The 25,721-nt window shown below is 47.5% G+C and overlaps 1 protein-coding gene across 4 annotated transcripts in view; it reads right to left on the minus strand.

The window, feature by feature from the left end:
* The window catches only part of LHX8 (LIM homeobox 8), a 170,433-nt gene extending 146,628 nt beyond the window's left edge, over positions 1 to 23,805 (minus strand). The window contains exons 1-3 of one of the 4 annotated variants that reach the window (XM_078673414.1): positions 18,028 to 18,046; positions 16,795 to 16,869; positions 14,927 to 15,079 (exon numbers count right to left, since the gene is read on the minus strand). In XM_078673414.1, coding sequence (XP_078529540.1) covers positions 14,927 to 15,079; positions 16,795 to 16,863 — 222 coding nt within the window. In that variant the 5' untranslated portion in view covers positions 16,864 to 16,869; positions 18,028 to 18,046. Of the gene's footprint in view, positions 1 to 14,926; positions 15,080 to 16,794; positions 16,876 to 17,034; positions 17,272 to 18,027; positions 18,047 to 22,962 lie in introns of those variants that run through there. The other 3 variants (XM_078673415.1, XM_078673413.1, XM_078673416.1) reach the window with 3 other exon arrangements.
* Positions 23,806 to 25,721: the final 1,916 nt, after the last annotated feature.

The following is a 25,721-nucleotide window of genomic DNA, read 5'->3' on the forward strand; positions in this document are numbered from 1 at the left end:
TGACTAATGCCATAGTTAAAATAAAATAATGGGACTAGAGTAGATATAAGTGGTATACAGTGCATTCATGTATTTCTTATTCTAAAACTGTTTCTCTTCTACTTTTTATGTATCGTATCTTGGGACCGATATGTTCTTCTGAACTCCATCTTTGGAGGAACTGCGCCTGTGCAGGGAAGCTCAAATTCCTGAAGCACTCGCATTGAATTCATGCCAGCTACAGACTTGCTAGAAGATGTTTGTGAGAACTCGACCTCTTGAACCTCCAAGAGGATGTCAATTTATACATTGTATTTACTATTGAAACATTCATTGCCGGGTGGAATAAAAGTGCATGGGAAACAAAATATTGGGCGGGAACATCGATCTGAATATTGAAGAGCATGACTCATAACTGACATGGTGGAACGACCTATCCTCTTCTTTTGACCGATCAAATTGAGGGAATTCACACATTTGCACCATTGGGAGAGTGTTACACTGCCTTGGAAAATGGAATAACTAAGGTAGTCTTAGCTAGTTAGATTGTCTGGCTTGTCCGAGTAGCTGACCGGTCACTGACCCAAGGCACTCAATAGGTGATCGAGAGCAGAGGTGCTGGCGGAGCACTCGGTCAGAAGATTCGATAACCCAATCGGGGTCCAACTGTTGGCTGCAGAGAGGGTTGCAAGGCAGGCGTTACACTTTAGCTGTGGGTGTCGGTCCTGACCTGCGGTGGTCCTGTCCTGATCCAATTTGGTCGGTACCGGTCCTGATTCTGGTCTGCACCTGTTCTATCCTACTGGCACCTGCACTATCGGGGGTCTCTTGTTCTTTATCCCAGCCTGTGGCCAGGGTTGGTCTTCTCACCATTCTAGGTAAATATGAAATAGGGTGAACAAAACATTGAATTGTTTCCTTTTTCTTACCCTTCCTATGTTTCAATGCTTAAAGAAAAGTTTAATGATACTTTCACATCATTTTGTTTTGAATTTATTCTTTCTAATCAATCGAGTTCTAATTAATGTAGTATGGACTTTGACATTTAAAGAAAATATTTAGATAAAGTGTTTAAATCTCTTGAGTATGTGGTTATTTTAATGAGTGCAAATGTTTATATTATTGCCTATTATGCTAACACCCTTGATCCTTTAGGACTTAGGTACTGATGACTAGGATTGGTAAGTCATATGGTATAGATCCTGAATGGTTAAACAAATTGATTAAGCGTAGGTTTACCTGTTCAAAGTGTGTATGTTGTTTTATGGGCCAAGGTGAGTATGGTAAAACGAGCAGGTGAGCCCGGGCTCTATCACAATCACAAAGTTTCTACAACAAGGATTGCCCTTTCCATCTGCTCTAGGTGGGGTTAGGAACTCCCAAGACAAAGGGACCCTGCAGCAATTTCAGTCAGGGTAGTCCATGTGCACAAGGGATGCTTTATAAGGGTCATAGGATCTTGATGCCACTGGATGTCAGAAGGAGCACCAAATATCGCCCAACACACAGAGGTGAAGAGGTAGAGGTCCCAGCTCAATGACAGGACATGTAGAGCTCTGATTATACACACAGTAGCAAACTGTGGGGAGGTAAATTATTAATGCAGAGCAGGGGTGGCGAAGTGAGCTAAAGAACGATGATGGATTCAACCCAGATCTGTGACTGGGTGTGAGTGTCTGAAAAGTTTCAATACTCCATTCATCACCTTGTGTTTGCTTTGTTCACCCCAAGTTGGCAGGATAGGCCCAGGCGTGCTCACTGTGCCACTGGATTCAAGGCAGCCTGGCTGATGAGGGAGATTAGCCCGAAACTGGTCCCAGGATGCTCGTTTCCGGTCCAGGGAAGACATGGCTTGCATATAGCTGTGTCTGCACTGGGATGGCGAAGTAAGCTAAAGAATGATGATGGATTCAACCCAGATCTGTGACTGGGGATGAGTGTCTGAGAAGTTTAAGAGCTCCGTTCATCACCTTGTGTTTGCTTTGCCACACACAGCAACCTGCTCACTTGTCCACCATCGGTCACATAGTTGTCACATGATTAGATCAATGCATCTAGAATAGACAAGAAGGATCTGTACTGATGTCCAACCCAAGTGTACCTGGGAGTGCTCCCACCACACGCCCAGAATTCAAGCAGAAATGTTTCCATCTTACACTCAGGAAAAAGTAGAAATGGCATCATGTTGCCTTGAGAACCAGGAAGCACTTTTTTTTTTTTAAAGGATAGCAATTGGCATTTGAAGGCTCACAGGACAAAAACACGATTGTCCACCTGCTTTGTGATACTAAACTTCATAGCTTCAAGAAGTACTACAAGATAAACTTCTAACACAGATTCGCAGTTATAAGAAACTGAAATACCTCATCAAGATATCCACATAATTTAGGCACAAGGGTGTAGCTCCTCAGAAGTATCAACAAGATACTCTATGTTTGGAACACACTTCAAAAGAGTTGGACTGGCATAGAGCTCCTAACCAGCAAAGAGTTTCTCAGGGTCTAGGAAAGTAACCATTTGAGAAATGGGTTATTTATACTGAAACTTTCCTGAGCAAAAAGGGGATGTTGCCCTGATGGGGGGTGGGGGTAGGGGAAATGTACATGTTGTTCCTTGTAGTTCTGAAAAAGGTGCGAAGGAGCAATGATTATGATATCAGGTGGGTGCTCTAGTGGGGGGGAGCCACCATACTCCATTAGTCTTAGTAATTTACCACCACAATCTTATGACACAATTTAGTTAGGGATTGAATTATGCAATAAGATTATGTTTGGTGAGAGGAGAAAACACTGCATGGGCATGACAGTAGGTCTTCATGTGCAAGAAAGAAAAGCCCAGCTGTGAAAAGACTACAAAAGTGCTTACAATAATGGGGTGGGTCTAGCTGAAGCCCAGATCCAGAAGATATTGACAGATAAGATATATGTCTGACCCCAGTTAAATATAATGAATTTGTACCGGTGTAATTTGCCAACATCAGGACACAATTGAGCAGCGCCTGCATATTGTCGGCTTTCTGTTCGGAGCAGCAACATGCAAAAGAGGAAACTTTCGGATTATAGATTACAGCTGGGCCCAAAACACATACCGGATTTAGGGGCTTTCAACCCTCCTTTTGTTAGAGTTTTAACCTGGCTGGGAGCTATCATGAGCCTAAAAACCTAGAGGTCTATGCAATGTAGGAAAACAAAGGCACACAAGCTTGTTATCACTTCAGAAGTACGTAAGAGAAACTACTATTTGGAGGCAAGCTTTTGACTTTGTACAACCCCCATCTAGAAGAGATATACATGCACTGCAAGAATGTCAGATGTATTGGGCAGTACCAGTATTTACAAATAATTTAAATAGCACTTTGTTTTTCTTTTATAGCGTAGGTCATTCCAAAGTAGTGTATTAGAGCACTTTACATCATACAAGCATTATACATTGACAATACCCACACAAGTGTTTAAAACAATGTACAGAATGTTATACAAGACAATAAGGGGCTTAACTCGTAGGTATTGTATGATTGAATTCATGGCCGGAAGAAACCGAAAGTGAGGATTCAAAACGCTACGCATTTCTTGGGGTTGTCGGTACTGCTAAAACTTTAGCAGTGCCCATAGAAACCCTTTTAGCAGCTTATAATAGACTGGAGAAAAAAAAAAGTAAAAAATAAAAAATATGGTTCTAAACACATGCCTTGCACTTTGCATGCACGTCCTTGATGACAGTTCATAGCTATCTGTGCTCTACTCGAAGGATTGCAATATATGAACGGCAAGTCATAAAAGACTGTCAAAAGCAGCAAGCCACATACCGATCTACATAAAACACAAATCTGACATCTGCGTGTTACAGAATGGGTTTTGCAGGAGACACTTTGCTCATTTATAAGCCAAAACTGATTAGATAAAACCCATCTCTGCAACAAGTACGTTACCAGAGTTTTTTTTTACCAGTTTTTACTATTGCAGCAGGTATACTGGGCTCACAAACCTCTCTGCAGCAGGTACCTTAACATCATAAGATATTTTAAAATGCAGCCTATGAGACTAATTAGGCTGGATCAGATTTACCATTTTATTTCTCCTTGTTGCTAATTTCTTTTGTTGCCACACCTTTATGTCCACTTTATAGATTCCAGGGGTAACGTTTTTCGAATTCAGCACAGACTACGGCCAACTATGGAGTCCACCTTAGCCCACCAAGGAAAGCTCTTTATCCAAGATCAGAAGGAATGGGGCCACTCTGGAGGTTTACATTCAAGCCAGTGCCTATAGTTTTGCTGGCAATCACTTGGATGAATGTATGCTGTAATGTTTTTATTCATGTAGAAGCTGTATACCCTAATGAAGGCTTTGCAAAACACTCAATTTAAAAATGATTTTGAAGTCTTGCTGTCTTATATTTGCAGGTTCATGCGAGTGAAAGAACCAAAATCATACAAGATATTTCAGAACAGAATATTTTAGGAGTTAAAACTGGATAAGCAATAGTCTTGGGGTATCATATGCGTAGAGAACAGAGATTATAAAATATCACAGTTTACATTTAACTAATCACTACGAATATGTTCAGTAGGTATCCCCATGAGTAGTGAGTGAACAGAGTGGCACAGCCAAGGTTGAAAAGCACAGTTTTAAAACATTGATTTTCACAGAGCATCTCTCAGACCTTTCAGTGCAGAACAGATTGGTGGAGGTAATAATAATACAGAGTTTTATAAAGCGCGAACAGCTACCTCACGAGGAGGTGTCCCGGCGCTAACTCTGCTAATAGGCCCAGACAGCAGCTGTTTCTATGACTTTAGTTCTCAAACGTCTATGCCCAACCATAAAACAGAAACAATTATGAAGGAGAGCTGAAAGATCTCCATTGGGAACGAGAAGCATGAGAAATTAGTAAAGTATATTTGTGCACCTAAAATCACCACCTCAGTACTTCACAAGTTCTCTACTGTATTTTTTCCGAGTTAGCACATTCGAGACCAATCAGAATCTGCACACAAATCCAAAATCCAATTCAAGTTTCTGACTACAGGCAGAACGTCTACTCACAATTTTAGTGAAATCTGCACAGAACAATCCACCATAGGTACTCGACACGCACTTTACTTCATTTTTGGTTTGTATCTTTTTTAGGGCCTCGACCACTTCACCCAGTGTCCCTGCCGGTGGCAATTGGAATGCAGCGGTACAGTTTCACCGCAAACCTAGGAATTTCTGAACACTCCAGAGAATGATGAGGATAGCATATTTGCTTAAGTGCTGAATTAGATTAAAATACTGTTCAACTGGCAAACATGTGATGACTTAACTGGTCAGATTCTAGCTTCGGATTGTGGTAGCCTGGTATTAAAGTGGTGGCAACGACCTGAAACGTTTGCACTGACAACATTAAAGGGGAGTTTAAATGTAAATTCCTTAAGTAATATTGCCAAAGAATGTGCCTCATAATTTGCCCTCAATTTGAACATTTAACTGATGGACCAAGCATTTCCCCAGGCATTCCATGAGGAAAGGGGTCTCAATATTAGTAGTGTCCTACTGATTGCATTCCGTTATCACCGGTCAAAAATTTATATTTTATCTTGGTATATACTGACAGCTCTATTCTAGTCTCCACACGATAGAGCAGACAGGGGTACATCATATCAAACCTATTCATCTCTTTTCTCCCAGGTGAATCCCGTATTGCTCTTGTATTTGAGAGAATATATATCTACCAATGACACATCAGGATTAGCTTCAAGGTTCCCATTGCTATTACAAGAAAATATTAAACTTACAAAATAAAATTGAAAAGAAAAAAAAATGGTAGACAAAAGCCAACAGGTACTGCTACTTTAAGAGTGTATCTACTCTAGTAATCATTCTCTGCTCGGTTAGTATCCTTCCTCCTTTGCAAGCACTACACCTATATCGTTCAAATCCACTATTCTCATAGTTGCTTTCCTGTATTTATAGGATGCTATTACAGGGAAACTCTTTGCCTTCCTAAATGCCTGTATTGTTATCCTGTGTATGTGTAAGCTGTAGAGCACTTTAATTACTTTATTGTGTTACTACCAAATTGTAGAGAATTCTAGAAAATACTTATGGCAAGTTTGCACATTATAAAACAATGTAAAAATGTTGTATTTCTACAGTACAATCAAAAAATGGCAGGGGGGGGGGGTGGGGGTACTGGTTAGGTTTACCCTCCAATGTACATGTAGTTAAAAAAAAAAAAATCTGTAAATGTCAGATTCAAAAATCCTAACCAAGGGAATGGGAATTACGCTGAATGCGCGAAAGAACAAGAGCCCTGCCCAAAGAAAAGAACATTATTTTCTTGGGTCCCCTCACTCACTCAGGGCTGCCCCTAGGTGACATCCAAAACAGCTGCTGCTTGGGGCGTGCTGCGTCTTGCGTAACTACGTAGGAGTTTTGTGAAGAAATATGTAGTGCAGTGTTCGTGGAGTGGTTAAAGTGATGTTAAATCCCCAGCATGCCACTCCTTGTGAAAACCTATAATAAAGGGAGGATGCACACCTAATGTGTGAGCACTCCATTCAAGTAGTGCTCTAGAAAAAAAGGGGGAGGCTGAGATTTAGTGGTTATTAAACTGAATCAGTGGTCTAATACATGTAACACCCCACATCTGTATGCACCGCTTACCTGCACTACTTGTATGGAATAATCTAATTTTCCACAAACTACGAGTAAACTTTGAAATTTGAATTAACTGGTGCTGGATTTATCCCCCGCCTGTTCCCATGGCCCCAGGTAAGCAGTGCATACCGATGTGGGTTGTTACATGGAAGATGCCACTGATTTAGTCTGATTAGGACCCGGATCCCCCAGCATTGTCCCACCTCCCTCTTCAAGCATAACGTACCCCACAGTTAAATCAACCAAAGAGATTTGTGTGGGTTTAAAAACGGCCATGTTTAATATCAACAATTCATAAACATGACAAGGCAAATCAACTTCATACTTCAAAATCAAAATACACTTTTAATATTAACTTTCATGATTTGCAAGATTATTATCCCCCCACCACCAAGGGGCCTCCTGGCTCGCACCACTCAAAACTGAGTTTTCCACGCAGGTGCACCGCGCCTGCGTCCTTGGGCGGTGGGCCCCCACCTCTGATCCTTGTCCGCCATTACCGGGGCCCACCCCCCGACCACCAGGCTGCCCAGGGACCCAGGAGGCTCGTAATCTGTCGCCCTAGCCTCCCCAGCCGGTGGTCACTTATCCTCGGGCGAGCTTACCGTCTCTCCCCTCAGTGCTGGCCTCGGTAGTCCGCAAGGCGGACTCCCCTCCATTCTGTAAGTCAATGTCCCTGTTCGCAGGTCTTTTTACCGCCACAAGGGTGGCCAAGGCCTTCGGGTCTGCCACCCTCCCCACCTGCATTCTGCATGAAAAAAGAGACCACGGTCCCTTGATCTATGTATCCATGCCCAAGCCAGGGCACTGCACTCCATTGTGATGCTACATTGCATCCCCAGAGATCATTCTGTGTGGGATATGACATAGGCGGCCCGTCGCTGAGCGCAACCTTGCCAACTCCCCGTTAAGCCGCCTCACTGCTAGGTTCAAGGATCTCGCCCGGACTCCGGGGACCAACACTCAGCATGAAATCCTGGCATACCAGGCGATTCTGGCCAATGGGAATTCCCATAACCACGCCGATTCTGTCGGCGACTGCGATCGTTGTGATACCTCACCTTACCGATAACCGGTCAGTGTGAAATGTGACGTGAGCGGCCCCTTACTGAGCACAGCCCCGCCCATTCCTCCTTGAGCCGCCTCACCGAGACATTCCAGGCTTTTGGCCGACCTCCCTGACCGTCGGGGAAGAGTGCCCCAGTACTGTACCACCGTGGCAGGGCACCCTACTGAACAGGAGAGAAATGGAAAAGTCAGGCATAGTCATGACCACGTTGCAAACCTCATTCCCCAGCCACCCAGACTTGATAGGACAGCAAAAACACGCCGACCACCAGTATCCTATTTTCTTGACAGTGTTAGATGGTGAGCCTGCCCTTGCTGTTAAGGCAGCTGCCCTAATTCTAGACAACTCAACTGAGGCTATCGGTTCCTAGCACCAGCTATCTGCTGATTTAAGACTTACACATCCCCTAACATGATCATCTACCGGATGAGTCAGTTCCTTCAATCTACTCGCCATATCTGTGACTGGCGTAGTGAGAGACCCAGACTAGTAACTGGAGAAAAGCTCCACCTAGTTAATCAACAAGGGGATCCACTAACTAATGGGTTGATTAGACGAGTGATCCATTAGCTAGGAATCATTCAGTCTACAGATCAGTGAGCTATTCAGTCTACAGATCAGTGAGCTATCCGCAATACTATACAACTAGCTGTATGCAACCTAACTGATATGCAACTGATCCGCCCTTTCCTAATCACTAGCTGCACTGTAGGTATGTCATACTAGAGGAAGGGTAAAAGTAGTAATGGTAGATCCAATTCTCTGAGTAGTCAGAGTAGTGACCACTAGCTAGAGACTTAGTTGGGCTGGAGGACCCCCATTGATTACCTAAAAAACCTGATTGCTGGGCTAGCGGTATGCTAGCTTCGGGTTAGTTCAACCTGGTGTCAGGAAGGCAGGATTTACTTAACTAGTACAAAGGCCAAGGGTTCTCAAACAAAGCACGGGCTAGGAGCCCTGACGCGTTGGATCTGAAGTATGCGACTTACGCATCCTGGGAGCTCCATCTCCCTTTAATATAGGGGTTCCCGACACCGGCACTGATTAAACAGTTTGTAGCCACCTTGTAATAGTGTGGCTGTGTGTAATTGTCAGACACGTTGGATAATGAATAGGGCTCCGCCCTTGACACACCCCCTGCCACAGATTATGTGCCGTTGTATCTTAACAGTGGCTAATTGTTTCCTGAAGGGGACCCCTTGCTAAACAAGTTCCCCGAACCAGGACACACATGCCTGAGGCGTTGGTCCACACTCTAGCTATGATCTTCACTAGAAAATCACCCATGGTTGCTTATAACTGTGGAATGCCAGCCCTTGGTAAGACCACGTGGCTTAAGTGGCAGAGAGTTCGTAGATAAACTGCATGATCAATCCGCTCTGTCCCTTCCCTACCTCACGGGATACCAAACAGCGTCTTTGGAGGTACACAAAATCTGGCCCCGCGGACTGTCCTAGGCAGGAAGCAGCAAGCACCCCGGCCTGCCAAGGTAATGACGAGCACCCACACACTATCGCTACGGGGCTCTCCCTGTTCTAATGCACATTTCGCACCCAGGCCGGCTTAGTATTAGGGCAGATGTGAGTATGGCAACAACCGGCTGTCCTGTCAACTGAATAATATCCGAAGAGGTCTCTCATACATTTGTTGTAGCACCCGCTATGTTCCCCGAAACCAGGGGAAGGTTAAGTGATTAGCCCAGACGCACCAATGTTACGCCTCGTGCTCGAGACTTGGCCCATGTAACCAGGCCGGGTTCGCGTGTACTAACCAGCATTATCCCTACTTGTACTTTGCACGCTTTTGTAACCAGCACACATATCACTTTTTCCTTTGTAATGTACCATTTGGTCCATCTGGTCTTTCGGTTGCTCACAAGTGTCACATTTTCCTTATGTAAATTAACGATTGCATTCATCATTAGTGTGCCCTTGAATTCCTTCCCCATCCTTGGGCATCATTACTGTTCTTAATGCGAACGCGCTCTGGCACCTTAGGGTAAGGATCCGTCGACCCTAAATGTCTCTCCTAAGTGTAATATTACATTACCCACCTTTGTGCGAGCACCCGCGTCAAAATTGTTAGGGGTTCTGCTCCATCCAACATAGACCACCACCGCGGATGCATTAACCCACTGAGCCAACAAGCAGCAAGACTATCACTCCCTGCCCACCGTGGAAGTCGGACATATTGAAATCTGACAAAAATGCCCCCCGCCTCTTCAGAACAAGGTATTTGAACAGAGTGGAGACCTCTGGAGAAGGGAACATCCAACAATACCGTTCCTTGAACTCAAATAATATGCCGCCTGTCGGCTACACCTTGCCTAGTGTACATACCATATGTGCGTTATTACATATATCCGAAAGGCAGTGACACGTGAAGCGACTGTATCCCATGACGCTATCTACATTAGATAAGAAGACCGCTGATTTGGTCATGGCTCTTAACCGAGTCTTAGGGGGGAGGCGAATGAGATGACCGCGTCGGCTAACCCACACAGGCCATTATGACGTAGAACATTCAGCACTGCGACAGGCCGGAACCCGAACTGCGCCTGACCGCGGCCGGGACACTAATCAACAGACACGCTGCATGACGATACCGACGTGTTTCAATGAACCCTAGCGGATCCGGTTCGACCAAGGAGGGCCGAGTACAAAGCTGCCAAAGTATAGATTACTGCGTGAGACCGCTCCACCATTAAGTGCCCGAACTGTGCGTGACCCATATCGTCGTGCACAATCCAACCCCCGGGAGGCGGTGATGACATAACCTATTCCGAAGTGCCACAGATGGAGTAACAAAAACTCCTAGATGATCGCAGCCTGTTACCCCGCGCCTCAACAACTAACCTTTGCACTTTCGGCGGGACAGATGCACTTTCGTAGGGACAGAAACAAACGCACTGTGCCGCTCCCCCCAGGCCCAGAAGTAACCTGTGGTGTCTTTCCGCGTAAATTCGGGATACCTACATCCACGATATAAAGCAACCATCTTGACTGACTGCGGGATGTGCAAGTCGCATCTAACTCAAGCTTCCAAAATACCCCCGGGCCCTGGTCACACTGATACCTCTAGCTCTGATCAGAACCATGTTACCGCCGCCTGTTCTACCGAGCAACACTGCTAATACCACTGGAGCGAACAACACCGCTAATATTCCTGGCCCAGGGTCCGAAGTGCACGCTCTTTTAGACTCGCGCTTGGCCTACTGTCACACGAGTCTAATATTCCATGTTGCTAGCCATGAAGACATGCACTTCACCATTGGAGATCTTCTACTTCTTGACCGCTACTGCCGGTCACCGGGGCCGTCATCAGCCCAGAGCTGCATCTCGGCATCATCTCACTTAGCCATCACAGAGACCACATAATGAAAGACGAGGGTAACCCAGCTTGAGCAGGAATTGGTAACGCAGCACACCCCGCATCCCCACCTGCTCAACTACACAGCCTTCCTTGGACTCCGTCTATTACGACAACACCAGCTTTACCTCCTTTCATCTGAGGGTCCCATATCCCACCCACGAACTGCAATTAATTCCTGTCTTATACTGGGCTGTGATCCTACGATAACCCCAAAGTGTGTCCACTTGCTTTATTCCTATGGGAGAAAAAAGGAAATACACCCTTCCTTCGCCGCTAAACACACACTGCGGCACATGGGAGAAAACAGTAAATACACCCTTCCTTCGCCGCTAAACACACACTGTGGCACCATCGCCCGCGCCGAGCCCTCGACGCCCTGCTGCCCAATCACCGATGCCGTTACCCGACCTCTAGTACTGCCCCCCGCCGGGCCCCAAGCTCCCTGCCTTCCCTGGCCGCCAATCCGGTCGGCCCCTGCGCACCACACTACGCGCATAGCAGCCACAGCTTGCCCTGGGCAGACCCCCCCCGCTGCGATCCTCCCTAGCGAGCGAGCAGCGCGAAAGATTTCAACATGCCATAGTGCCGCCATGAAAACCTTCGGGGACCAAACACTAGTACTCACTCCACGAATGGGCATTAACCCCCACAACTAACAATGCAGTCGGCGTACCCATCGCCCATGTCCAGCCCCGAGGTACGCTGTCTATCAATTGATCCTAATGGCCCCCGACCACGTGGATCCAAGCCCGTCTCTGCCTCGCGCCTATGTGCCGCTCCCATTAAGGCTGCTAGAGGCCCTAGGATGCCTAGCTACCCCGAACCCATATGAAGACCGCCCATGTCGCCCCCGAAGGAGCCCGCACCCCGGAGTCCCACCGGCGGCCGCAGACCACCGGAGCAGTCACACACCTAATTTACACCACCGACCCCCTCCCGTCATCGGCGGCCGCCAGCAGGCCCCCCGAGCACCCGGCTCCCTACCTGGTGAGACGGACGGTCTCCGAGTCCCACGCGCTCATCCCTGTCGTCTCTCCACCGGGCTCAGCCTTGCTGTCTCGCCGCCGCTCCCAAATCCTCAGGTCCCCGCTCCAGAAAATACCCACAGCTGGGAAGTTAACAAAGAACTAGGGTAAGCAACGGGGGGTTGAGCATCTAAGGCGAGGTCAGCCGGTCCCGGTGCAGCAGAGGGAAAAGAGGTCGAAGCCACGGGCACTTGTCCCTAAATAGGCCATAGGTCTCCGCCCCCTGCTGCACCGGATGTGCGTCACTCCCCCTGACCAGGAAGCACTTGACGGCCGGGCGCCCATTGGGCGAACCGACCGCCCCCTACCTTCGTGACCGGGAGGCGGGCCCGGGGGGCCGGGTCCTAAGTGCGCGCTCCTTTAGACTCGCGCTTGGCAAAATACTAAACCTTAGCCACTTTCTTTTAGGGCACTGGCCAACCAACTTGTATGGAATTATCTGAAATTCCACGAACCACAGGTAAGCCCCCTCTACCGATGTGGTTACCACACAATCAATTTTAAACTAATTATTCTTCCAGCATAGAGCTGCACTAAAATCTGCCCTCTTTCTTAGGACGTTTGCTGAACCTCCACCTTATTTATCCCTCAGTTGAGTGTTCCGTCCTGAGTCTTTCCTGACACTCGCAGGTAGAAACTGTTACTTTCCACACCAGCACGCCGTCAACCCAGCTTACTTAACACATGAACCCTTTTATCTAACCTTAATCTAATTTTTTTAGATCCATCTGGCAGCCCCCAATTTCCACGGGACGCCTTTTCGACTCTGGGGTGAGTAATGGTCATCACCAGCCCAACATTGCAGTTGGTCCTTACAGGAACACCCCCTCACAACAATTCTCCTTCCTTCTAGGCTGTCCACTTGTCCTGAAGAAGACCTGCCATGACACACCATTCATGCGTTGTCAGCGTCGAAACGTCGACGCTGAACGTTGGTTCAGTCTTTACATCTCTCTGGTCTCTACTGCAGAGCAAGCTTGCCACTACCAGGGAGATCCTTTTAACGTTTGTTCTGACCATTCCTGAAAAAGTATATATTTGTATATAGCTTCACAATTGTACACCTTGTCACCAGCACTGAACACTGCTGTCACTTTAAACCACTTGTCACTTTTATACTCTATTTTGCACTTGGACAGCCCTACAATATGTCTATCTGTGATACTTGATGGAATAACTTAACATAAATCCTTGTTGCAAAGTACTTGTGTCTTTATTTGTATTGGGGTGTTATTACTATTTTCTTTGCTTTTGTGCACGTCCTGATTCAGTCTACCCACGATATCACTTGACTCACTCAGTATACGGTCTCCTCTACACTTTTTAGGATTTATCCTTTGAAAACAAAGTAACTGTTGCTTCCCGCCAGAGCAATTGTATCTTGTTGAGTAGATGTTATTAGACAGAGGTGTGCTTTGATGAAGGTATGACTATAAGCCCCTCTACCCCGGCAGACCATGAGGCATAGTATTGCCAAAGCATAAATACTACGAGTCAAAGACTAAACCATATGTATTTTGAATTGGGTGCTCACATATTAGGTGTGCATCCTCACTTTATTATAGGTTTTCACAAGGAGTGGCATGCATGGGGCTGCTCCCAGTGTGGTCCTGAAGAAGAGGTTTAGGGGATACCTTGAAACATGTCGACCGAATATTAGGGACTGTATACACATAACCGTTCTATCTTTTCCCTACTATTTAACCCCTTTTTATCCTTACCAACGAGTGAATAAAATATTAGCTCACTAGGAATTTTAACATCAGTTTCACTGCTCCACGAACACTGACCTACACGTTCCTTCACAAAAAATGCACCTACGTAGTTCCGCAAGTCGCTGCATACCCCACGCAGCAGCTGCTTGGGATTGGGATTGCCCCAATGATTAAGCATGTCACCTAGTGGCAACCCTGGGTTAGTGAGGGGACTCAAAAAAATAATTGTCTTCTCTTTGGACAGGGGTCTTGTTTTCACACATTCAGCGGATTCTCCATTCCCTTGGTTAGGTTTTTTTTAATCTGACATTTACAGATTTTTTGTGAATTACATGTATTTCCACAGTGGACTGTCAATTTCAAGGAATGCCCATTCAAATAAGCACTCTCTTATAAGAGTCTGATAGCCCAGTACTCTACAAGGTTTACATATGGAAACTTTGGAATACTAACTAGTCACAATTTTAAAATTAAAGTCTGCTTTTTAGGTGCTGAACCAGAGATATCCCAACTAGGCTCATGAACTCTACGAAAACCTAAGAGCTCCAGAGAGGCTAGACTTTCTTTTCAATGGAGTAGTAAAAACAAAATTAAAAAATTATTTGAAAAAAAAACACCTCACATATACACACTGCTCAAGTCTGTTAGAAAGCATGTTGTCTAGTGTATTAGAGGCAGGAAGGAGGGGCAGAGGATAAGTCAGCAAAGACTTTAAAAATACATGAGTGCTACATTTTTGGGAAAGCTCTGTACAAGCTTTGACTGATGCATTGTACATCTCTTCCTCAAACATTCCATCACAATTTACTACGTAATCGCACATATGGCAGTGCCATCATATGGGGCAATGAAGCTGTGCAACAGAGTCTTTCGTCGAATACATACTATATAAATGGGTTTCAATATGTACCCATCGATTCACATGCACAGGCAGAATAACAGTCGGTGTGCAAGTAACTTAATACATTTTGAAAATATTGTAAGCAACACAATTACAAGTTGAAGTTGATAAAATTAGTTCATAAGACCAAAATACACTGCATCTATAAAGGGTTGACAGACAGATCTGGATGACCTACAGCTCTAATTCATGTAGCGCCAACTTTATGTATGGTTGAGGATTACCTTGAGGAGGTACTTGTCCACAATCTCCAGGCCGCAGCTGCTGCACACGCTCTTGCCCCTGGACCCAGAGTGTGGAGGGGAAGCAGGCGAGAGCGGCACCGAGGAAGAGCTGGAGTCTTCATCCAGGGGCACACAGGGGCTGGTGGGCCCAGGCTGGGGGGGGACACAAAGGCCTACGTTAGTAGTGTACATGGAACAGCTCTTCTTAACCAGCACGATTCCAATAAACCGGTGAAGCAGCATCACCACAGCAAGGCCAGGCCACAGTACTGCCATGTCCAGTGTAACCAAGGCCTCCACATATGGAAAGAACAGGTGAGGCCAGCACACCCTGCGATATGTGCAAGAAACGGTCACCTCCAGAGTCCATTAAAGAAGAAAAACGGTTATTGGCTCCAAGAGATCTCTCGGTTACACCCACCTATCGTCAAGCAGATGTGGATTATGTGGTTCTACGAGTGCCTGTGGTTTGAGGTGGGTGTCTTAAATGTACCTAGGTAAATGAGTACCAAATCTAATAAAATTAAACTGAATACAAACGTGCAATATATTGTTTTTCAATTGGGGTATATATTAAGTGATGTACAAATATCGTATTACAAATGTTTTGTCTCAGTAGAGGAGTGATTAGTCAGCAAACGTGTGGAGTTTTCAACTTTTAGCTTTGATGTACTGGACTGGTTTTCCGTTTAATCCGACTGGATTTCCTTAGAAAGTGTGAGCTGGCCTGAAATTAATCCGTCGTTTTGCAAAATTAGTATTAAAAGTGGTGTTGTCTATTCTGAGTCAGGTGTGTATATAGGGCAGAGTTTGTGCTTACCGAAAAATAAAGGGCATTATAAAGAATAAATCTCATGTGTAGAAAAGTTTGCAAATAATGGGCAGGGGAATCTCGGGCGAAAAACGTTTTGCACACCCAAACTTTAATTGCTATATTTCTGTAAAGGTCAAGGACTCGATTAACAAACAGGCAGCATCTGAAGATGTATTGGCTCGCGCAGACCTGCATAGGTTGCTCTATTGTGATAGCGAGACAAGTCATGAAACCTGTTCAGACATCACACAAATCAACTCAAAAACATGCATGCGAACGACAGAAGCACAATTCGCAAGTCCCTCGCGCGCAAGCTTTCAAGTTCAAAGCACCGGGCCACAAACTGTCACCAGAATGACGCAGTTTGGGGCAGTCGCGGGTGACCAACACCCCAGGGGGGAGATGGAGGGCCATTGTATCAGAGGGAAAGGCAGCAGGTCAGGAGGAAGATTTCGAACTATTTTAATTGCCAAGTGACGAGCTGTGTGCGACACCAGCAGCCAGGAAGGGTTAACAACATTGCGTGATCGTTCTTCTCGTCGCCCACCCCCATTAGACATTTTCTGTCGACGTCACAAAAGTAACAAAGCAAAAGCTAATTTTCTCCCAGTCCACTTTCTAGGGACAGTAGGTCACCCTAGGGGATTAAAAAACTGTCAATTCAAATGTCTACACATCTCTTCGCCGTTAGCGATGTTGGCTACTACTGGCCGAAAACAGCACGTGGGGACGAAGCATTGGATGGTGTCCCGAGTACACTGCGAGAATGTGAAGTTCAGACGAAGGGTGTTTATCTGTTCTGCTGGGTGGAGACAAGGCAGGCATGTGTGTAGAAGTAGTGTTAACCGTCAGGTGTAGGGCGGCCGGGTAGGTAGTGCAGTAACGAGCTTGCAGGGTGTGTGGAAGGAACTAAACTCGTGCCCTCTGCAAAGCCCGCAGAGCATGGCGCCCTGCCGGAGGGCGCAGAGGGCCCGGGTTATGGTGTGTGGCGCAGAGAGCCCCCGACGCAGCCGCCGCGGCGAGGGCAGTGAAGGCTGGACACACGGACACTCACCAGGCCCTCCGGCGCCGGCCCCTTCCTGCTCCTGCCCGCGGACGCCGGCCTGCTGCACTCCTCCGCCATGAGCACCTTGAACTGGGACAGAGAGAGGGTTAGACAGGGGGACAGGGGGCTGCCTCCTACCGGGTCCCACTACCCCCACCCCCGGTGACCTCCCGTCCCGCGGGTCCGACCTGACCACCCTGGACGGTTTCGGGGGCAGACTGGCGACTCTCCTCCCGTCTCCTAACTCACCACAAGTGCCCCGGCTGCTGCCACCTCTACCCCTCGGATGAACCCTTCCCTTAGTGGGAGCCCTAAACGTTGAACTGAGGGACCCGGAGAAGGGGCCCCGGGCACTGGGCGTCTTGTCTCGGAGGAGGCGCGTGCGCGGGGGTCGATGCGAGGGACGTTCCTCACTGCCCGGCTGCAGGTGGGGGTGGGACCACCGCGCCTCCTGCAGGCACGGGGCAGAGAGGCCTTCTGGGCGCACCGGATCCCATCTCAGGAAGGACTTGGTCGCCCGCACTACTTTTTTAATTTTTTATTTTTTTAACTGCAGTACTTTTTCGTGTTGTATTATTAGTGCAGAAAAAGTATCAACATGCTAACAGTAGAGCAGCACGCATACCGGTCAGGAATAGCTTTATGACTTAACCTACAGCTTCGGCCTGTCTCCCTCTTTTCTAATGCAAGCCCCTCAAAACCGAGAGGGCTCATAATACAGTACTCTCTCAAGAGCACCCCTTGCACTTTAAAGTAGTATTATCAACTATGCCACTAACCCCCAGCGCTTTTAGTTTGCAGTGTTTTGGGATAAAATATATATTTTTTAAAGCATGTCCCATGTGTGAGCTCCATGAGAGCGTCTGAAGGCAACCAGAACTACAACTCCCACAATGCAACAAACGATTTGGAGCATTGTGTCCTCCTGGTTACAATAGCTAAAGACTCAAAACCCTGCGAACTTACCCCCCCATTTTCTTTGAAGGCTCCTCACCGCCCCATCCACTCAGCACCTCGCCGCTCTTTGAAGGACTCCCCACTTTTTGTAAAGGGCCTTCATCACCCCAACAGCCTGCCACCCCCAATATACCCACCATTTCTAAATGACCACCAACTACCCTTTCTGTCAGAGCTCCTCTACTCCTACTTTCCTCTAATGGTCCTTTCTCAACCCCCCAAACCCCCCTATTTTCCCGAGGGGCGGTCCCCATCTCTGCCCCGCCCCTCCCGATCCGTGTCCACCTCAGAGGGCGCCGCTCGCAGGTTCGGCTCTAATCGCCCCAATTAGCGCCAGCCGCGCTTTATGAGCTGCGCGCGGGCCCGGGGGCGGGGCCTTTAATCGGATACTTGAAAGTTAATTGCGTCCGCACAGCAGGCGCGGCGGCTCGCGCCGGGGCCCGGGACTGAAAAGCTGCAGATTGAACCCGGCCCGCCCGGCCCAATTAGAGCCGCAGGTGATGCACGCGCGCGCCTTTCAGCCCTAAACGGCCACTTGTGGCTCAATAAAAGTCAACGTCCTGCCCATCACAAAGGCGGGCAGAGAATGGAAGCTATCCCATCTGCATTTAATGGGTGGCATTACAGTAAATGCGTGCTCTTGGATGCCCGGGCAGCATTTTAGAGCCAGGCTGGGAGTGTGCAGCTCGGGCACACACCACCGGTTGCAGCGCGAGGACACGCTGAGGAGAGTTTAAATGAGTCTGGCTTAAGAACCGAGACATTTAACCCTGGCCCGTTATCCATACCATTAGCGACATTTCATTATTCGCCAATGTGTGCTGGAAAGTGACAGCCCAATTTGGTGGTGCAGTTTTTTTCCTTCTAGGTAAATGTCTTATTTCCGTTTAGATTTTGGACTGTTTAGGCCTTTCTAAAAGCTTTGTTTTCTCTACGCATGCCTTAATTTCAGAGCAGAATGAAAATCACACACACTTATCTGCAAGAGAGGAAGAAAGCGGTTGCCTAGCGTCAGCTAGTGTAAACCGACTCTAGGCACTAATGTACTGCCATGCCCGGTCAGGTGAGCCGAGGAAGGACAGTGGACAGCCTCCCCAAATCACCCAGTCACTCTCTGAAAGTTGTTATCTATCACCGAATGTGACAAACACTTGCTCCCTAAGGGACCCAAGTACACAAAAAAGGACATACGACTGTGCAAGGGATTAGGGAGCATAGCATGTGTGGAGAAGAATGAATTTAGAAAGTAAAAAGCATGGCATCATGTAAGTGAAGGGAATGACGCTAGAGCATGTGAGGAAGTAAATAGCCTGCCCTCGCACGTGAGGTAGCCGAGAGCCTGGCATTGTGAAGGGGATTGGCGCAGGGTGCATGGGGGAGTAAAGAGCCTGGGGCCTCATTTATGAAAAGTGACGCATCGCTGCGTGAAAACAGCGATGCGTCACTTTTCATTGCGCCCTCCTTGCGACACCAATGATGCGTCATATTTGCAGTATGACGCATCATGTCGCAAGGAGTTACAGATACGTCAGAAATACTGACGTATCTGTAGGCGCAAAAGTGACGCATTGCTGGAGTGTGTCACAAAAGTGACAACTCCAGCAATGTGTCCTTTCACATGGGGGAAGCCCCACATGAAAGGGCCTACGTCAGTCTTACGCCTGCTGTGAGGCAGGCGTAAGAAATTGACGCATTTGAGTCCTAGAAGTGGTGCAGTGAAATCTCAGAATTCCCTGCGTCACTTCCATGACCCTTTCTTGCGTCAATACGCCCCCCTTGCATACATTATACCTGGCGCAGGTATAATGTGGAGCAGGGGCTTACAAAGTGACCTATCTACCTAGATGCGTCACTTTGCAAATATGGCGCAACAAGGTGCATTTTTTACGCCACTGGTGCGTCACAAAAAGTGACACACCGGCGGCGTAAAAGTGATGCACAGCCTCATAAATGAGGCCCTTGGTATCATGTATGTGAAGGGAATTGAGTCCGTGCATTGAAGAAGAGGGAGCCCAGCATCGTGCATGTGAAGCGAATAGAGAGCGGGAATAGAGAGCCTGGCAACATGTATGTGAAGGGGGTGGACACAGGGCGAGTGAGGGAGTAGACAGCCTTCCATCCTCTAAGTGAAGGACAAAGCCTGGCATCATGTATGTGAAGGGGGTGGACACGGTGCGTGAGGGAGTAAAGATCCTGGCATCCTTTAAGTGAAGGAATGAAACACATGGGAGTAGAGAGCCTGGCAACAAGTATGTGAAGGGGTGGACACAGAGGTGCGTGAGTAGAGAGCCTGGCAACAAGTATGTGAAGGGGTGGACACAGAGGTGCGCGAGTAGATAGCTATGCATCCTGTACGTGGCGGAAATTTAACACAGGGAGTAGCGAGCCTGGTATTACGCATGTGAATGAAATGGACACTGGTGCGTGAGGGAGTAGAGAGCTAGGTGCGTGTGAGGCAGATTAACCCAGAGGCATCAAATGGAGCCAAGAAGAGCTGAAAATGGAGCCACAGAGAGCTGTACATAATAGAAGTGAAGAACCGGTGGAACTCGAGCCTGGTTTGACTCAGCCCGGTCTTCTAGAGCCAAAAACAACCCTCTAAGACCCAGTCGAATCCTTTCCACTATCACGTTTCACTGATTTTGTCCCGGTTTCGAGGCGCTACCTTTCGGAGAGTCGAACAGGGACTTCTCCAGTACGGGGAGGGGCGGGGGGAGAAAGACGGGGCTGAGGAAGGGGACTGTGGTTAGGAAAGGCAGGGCAGGGAGGCCTGGAGCTGCCAGCCTCAGCCGGACATGTGGGGGAGGGGGGTGAGTGGGGGCTGACACAGGAGTGGTGAGACCTGGGAGAGGAAAGAGGGCCCAGAGTTGGAGTGAAGCTGTCTTTCTGGTTGAAAGGCAGTTGGCGTTTGAGTTAAGTCATAAGTGTGACTGTCCACACCACCAGTCTTAGAGCTGAAAATGTCCCCAGGTCCATACGAGTCTATTTAGTCCAGTCACGTTTTTCCTTAGCATTCTGGTACCGTAGTTTTGGTTATAAGACTACAAGTGCAAAAAGAACAATTGATGGACAGAATGCAGAACAATGTCACACATTCACCCCAGTACAGAGATCTGGGCCTAAATCCAACATGTTTTTACCCGCCATTCCAGTTTGGACCCAGCCATATGCAAATCAGTCTTTACCCTGCACCCAATGGGAACAGTCCAGCCCCAACTGCCAAGCCAGGTCCTCCCTGGACTGGAAACAAGCATCCTAGGACCGGTTTCGGGTTTCAGCCCTCATCAGCAAGGATAGCTTGACTCCAGTGGCATGGAGAGCACAGGACCCACAGAGCACAGGACCCACAACTGGGCATATCACTCTTACTCAGGGTGACAAATGCAGAAAGAACAATTGATGGACAGAGTGCAGAACAATGTCATACATTCACCCCAGGTTCACCCCAGTATAGACTACAAGTCCCAGAATTCTATGTAAAATCCGGGCCTAACTAGTCACACATAAAAGTGGGAAACTTGGCAGCTATGCAGGCTCCCAGGGCCCTCTGTGTCACAACATCCTTACCAAACAGTGGGTCAGTCCATAATCATTTTTGTTGCAGGTTTGGCTTGTGTTTTGGTTCTTCGAGGCATCCATCCCCCCTAACTCGGCTCTTTTCATAAATTCTACTACACACCGGGCAGACTTTAAATATTTTAATTAATTTATTTTGTGAAGGTTCATGAATGTTGAACAGAAATACAAACAGAGTGATACAGTGTAGTCTTTGCAATCACTTTGACAAACATGAATATATATTTTACTCTCCAATTTGCATATTTTACTAGGAAAATCAAAATATTTCGGTAGGTTGTTCCAATACTTCTTAATATTTGCCGCTGGTTCTGGGGCAGCAGCTGCACAGCCGGCTTGCCATGCTGGATTTTGTGTAATCCTGATCGAGTGCTGGGTGTCGCACCCGATACATTTCTAGCCATGCAATGGCACAATAGAAAGGGGTTGGTAATTATTGTACCCGGAAGCGGAGCCTTAGAGAGTGGCGCTACAGAGGGGTCAAAGCTAAATAATATTAGAGATGTTTACTCACTCTGCCTTATAGGACTTAAGAGTGCCCTGCAGCGCTCTGAACTCATAAAATGAGACACCAGCGCTTTACACGCACGCAAACGGTATTTATGCGCGTTTCGCAAACATTACTCACATCAGTGGTTTGAGTGGGCACGCACCAGACCAGAAAATGCTATAAAACAGGCCCACATCATGTCTGCACGCGTTTCAGCATAAGATCGTGTGCGAATGACCCAGGAAGTTGAGCATATGTATATATATATATATATATATATATATATATATATATATATATATACATACATACATACATACATACACACACACACACATATATACACACATACATATATATATACACACACACAAATTATATACTCGCAAGTAGTGTAGTTGCGCGCCATCTACCTGTCTGTAAAACATTCAACGTGCTATAAAATGCTCAGAAGCGAATTTTAAAGTTGTTGCAGGAAGAACTATTTAAACAAGTTATTAAATAATAAACAGTCAGACCAGCGCTTGCAATATTTGTCAAATGTCTCCTTAGAAAATGCACGCTTTTTAAATTAAAATAAGGTGTTCCCACAAACAATTTTTACAAGACCAATTTACCTCATTTAAAAAATAAAAACTATTTTGTAACGAGTTTTAAGAATCAAGCGTATTCCCGGTGTCGTTTATTCGCCCTATATTGAGATAATTACCTCACTCCCCTAACTACATGTAAGGGGAGATGCATATGGGGGGGGGGGGGTACCTGGCACCTTTTCAAACATGACATACACTATTGAAACTCATCTAGTGTCGGCGATAATGTATTGTGTGTCATTTATACTCTGCCACACGAGAACGTATTGTATACAAGTCTACGCAAACAGGCTAAGCGCAATATAAACAAAATCAAAAAAATCAAAGAAACGCCCAAATCGGGCTACGCGTAAAAAAAATCTTACGAGTATACATATTAAGATAAGTGGCATAGTTTAATACAATGTTTTGAGTGTCTTAAATGCGAGCGTTGGCCCTTGGGTGGCTGACTATATTGCTAAAGTTCCCCGTTTGTTTTGAATGTCCCAGGGCATGCCCGCAGCACGGGGTGGCCTCTTCTGCCTCCCGCATCCCTCCTTGGGGCGGGGGCGCAGCCCTTACCTTGTCCATGGGGGCCGGCAGCGCGGGGACGTCCTTCTCCAGCTTACACGCAAACATCTGCTCGCTCTTCCAATACATGGCCCTGGAGGGCGGCTCAGCGCATGCCAAGCAGGGGCTCCGGGCGCGGGCACAGGAGCGGCCCCGGGGTATGGCCACCAGGGTTCAGGTGTGGCGGTCAACAGAAGTCCGCTCTGGGGGGCATCCGAGCTCAGCTGGGTGTAGACTGCACCGGCGCCCAGCTCTGGACGGGGGGCACCAGTGGCAGCTTTGTGGAGAGCAAGGCGGAGAGAGCTCTGTGGGCACCGGAGCCCTCTTTCCAGAAGCGCCGGGGCTCCGAGCCGGTGGCACCCGTGCAGCTCTGTGCAGTGGCAGTTCTTGGAGGCACTTGCTGGGTTCTGTTCGCGGGCACTCCAAGAGCACGAAAGGCGCCCGAGCCCTCTCTCTGCACAAGAGGCACCCTGGAGCAGCTCGGATTCCTTGGCTACTTTTGAAGGGTACCTGTGAGTCTTGTGCAGTTAGAACCCCGGGCAGCAGAGAGGGGCAGTGTCCTTTGTGCCAGAGGGACCAGCGGGCAGCTTTGGCACCGAGGCGCAGGGTTGCTGGGGCGGTTCTTCGGCTCCAGTCAAACTGCTACCAGCGCTTGCAGAAAAAAGTTTAAACGTGGGTGGAACCTCTGCGGGGAAGAAAAACGTTCCACGGCTTCCTGTCCGCCCCTTCTGGTGTAAACACGCCCATGCCTCTGTCCAGATCTGGCTCTATCTTCGCTGCGTAAAGTCCTGTCAAAAAGACGAGGTAACGCATGCGCCATCCTGCCAGCCGGCGCCACCGTGCTGAAGTCTGAAGCTCAGACTCCACCCCAAGAAGGGGTGCACGGCTCTAGCAGAACAGGAGAGACCCCACACCAAGAACCTGAAAAAGAGCCACCCCCCGGGGGCAGAGCCGGCTGCGGAGAAGACAGTCACTGCCTCGTCCCTAACAAAATCTGGAGGGCCCATCTTCAAACTTTCCTTAGGTGGATGAAAAGACATTTGAGACTCTCGCGAGCCAGATCTAAAATAAAAGTTAGAATCAATTAAACCAAAACTCTTCCCTAGTACAGCCAAAAGCTAGTAGCTGCGCGCAGGACCTCGTAACCTCTCCGAGCTCTAGTGAGTAACGTCCATTCTCCACTGGCAAATGATTCTAAGCCAAGAAGCCGGACGAACCTGCAAACATTTATAATAACTTTCGAAAGCCCCCACTGCATCAGGTGGGCAGATTGCTCACAGCCCCAGACAGGTGAGGGGAAGCACATGTGAGGGAAAGACGCCCAGGACCAGCTGTCCAGGAGGCCCGGGGTCTCTGAAGCCAGAGATGAAGCAGAGACCCCTTGTCTCAGGTGAAGGGGGCAGGCAACTCTCCCTCAGGTGAGGATACACATACACACCCTGCACCAGGTGAAGAGAAGGCACGCAAACCCTGTTAGGCAGGTGAGAAGCAGTCAGGGCTAACTCGACTGCAGGCGCTCTTAATGACATTTGTGCGCGTTCCTTTTTCTTCACCTGTCTCTTTTTTTTTCCTCATTTCAGTTCCCCTTTATTTTCGATGTACCTTGTTACGCGCGGATCAAATGCAGCAAGATGGCAGCCGATCGGGCCCGAAGTTGCTGCTGTCGCGGCCCAGCTGTGAGGACACCCAGGACAGCTCGCTCGGTGCCGAGGTAAGGGGTTAGACCGGCGGCCACAGCTCACTGACGGGCTGGGAGCGGCGCTAGACTGGGCACAGCGTGGACTGCTGGGCCACAGCCGCAGTGCAGTGCGCGTAACGTGGAGGCGGCTTCCACTCGACCCGCTCCCAAATCGGCAGAAGTGAGTCTTAACTATTCCCCCAGCCTGGGTCGCATTCGTTTAATACGATGGCAGGCCTGTATAAATAAAACTGGCATTCTTTAAACAAATTAACTTTCCAACCTACGCCGCAGTAGAATAAATACTGTTCAATACACTACAGACCGTGTAGTCCGCTGACACACCGGTCGTTGTGTATTTACGCGTCTTTTGTCGTACGCTGTGCCACGAGCAAAACACGCACCGGGATGTTAACGAAGAAGTATTCCAGGTCTTCTCTGGGAAATCGCTGAGATCCGTTGTTAGCGCAAGTTATGGAGATATCTCGAGTTGTCTGTAAAATTATTACATTAAAATGGTCAGGCTCGGTTTTGCTCAAAACGCGGCGACTTTGAATCAGGTTCGAGTCTGGCTTTAGGCTTAACCGCCCTCTGATTCGGGGCAAATCACTTAATCTCCCCTAGTCTAAAAAAATCGAACTTGTCAGTGTGTAATCTTGTAAAGCGCTCTGATACCTTCCTGTCGAATTCGCGATATATAATATCTATCTATCTATCTATCTATATATATATATATATATATATGTATATATATATATATATATATATATATTCAGAACTATATTTACATTTTATTTTACGCATTTGTTTTTTTTTCACTCGTATATCACTAGTAAAATAGGACATAGGAATACGAGTGGAAAAAAACAAATGCGTAAAATAAAATTTAAATATAGTTCTTAATAGTTATTAATTTATGACGGCGCTTGTCAGGCACCTACTGGCGAAATATGTGCATTTGCCCACATCAAGCCTGTTTTGTGTGGCGACTATGCAGGTCGGGATGGGCAAACGAAGTACTGTAATGGAGGAAAGACATGCATGCGTTAAAGTCCACTAAATAAAACACAAATTCCCTGGGCGCCGGATGTAG

Source organism: Lissotriton helveticus, chromosome 1_2 (assembly GCF_964261635.1).
Source record: "Lissotriton helveticus chromosome 1_2, aLisHel1.1, whole genome shotgun sequence".
Classification (NCBI taxonomy): domain Eukaryota; kingdom Metazoa; phylum Chordata; class Amphibia; order Caudata; family Salamandridae; genus Lissotriton; species Lissotriton helveticus.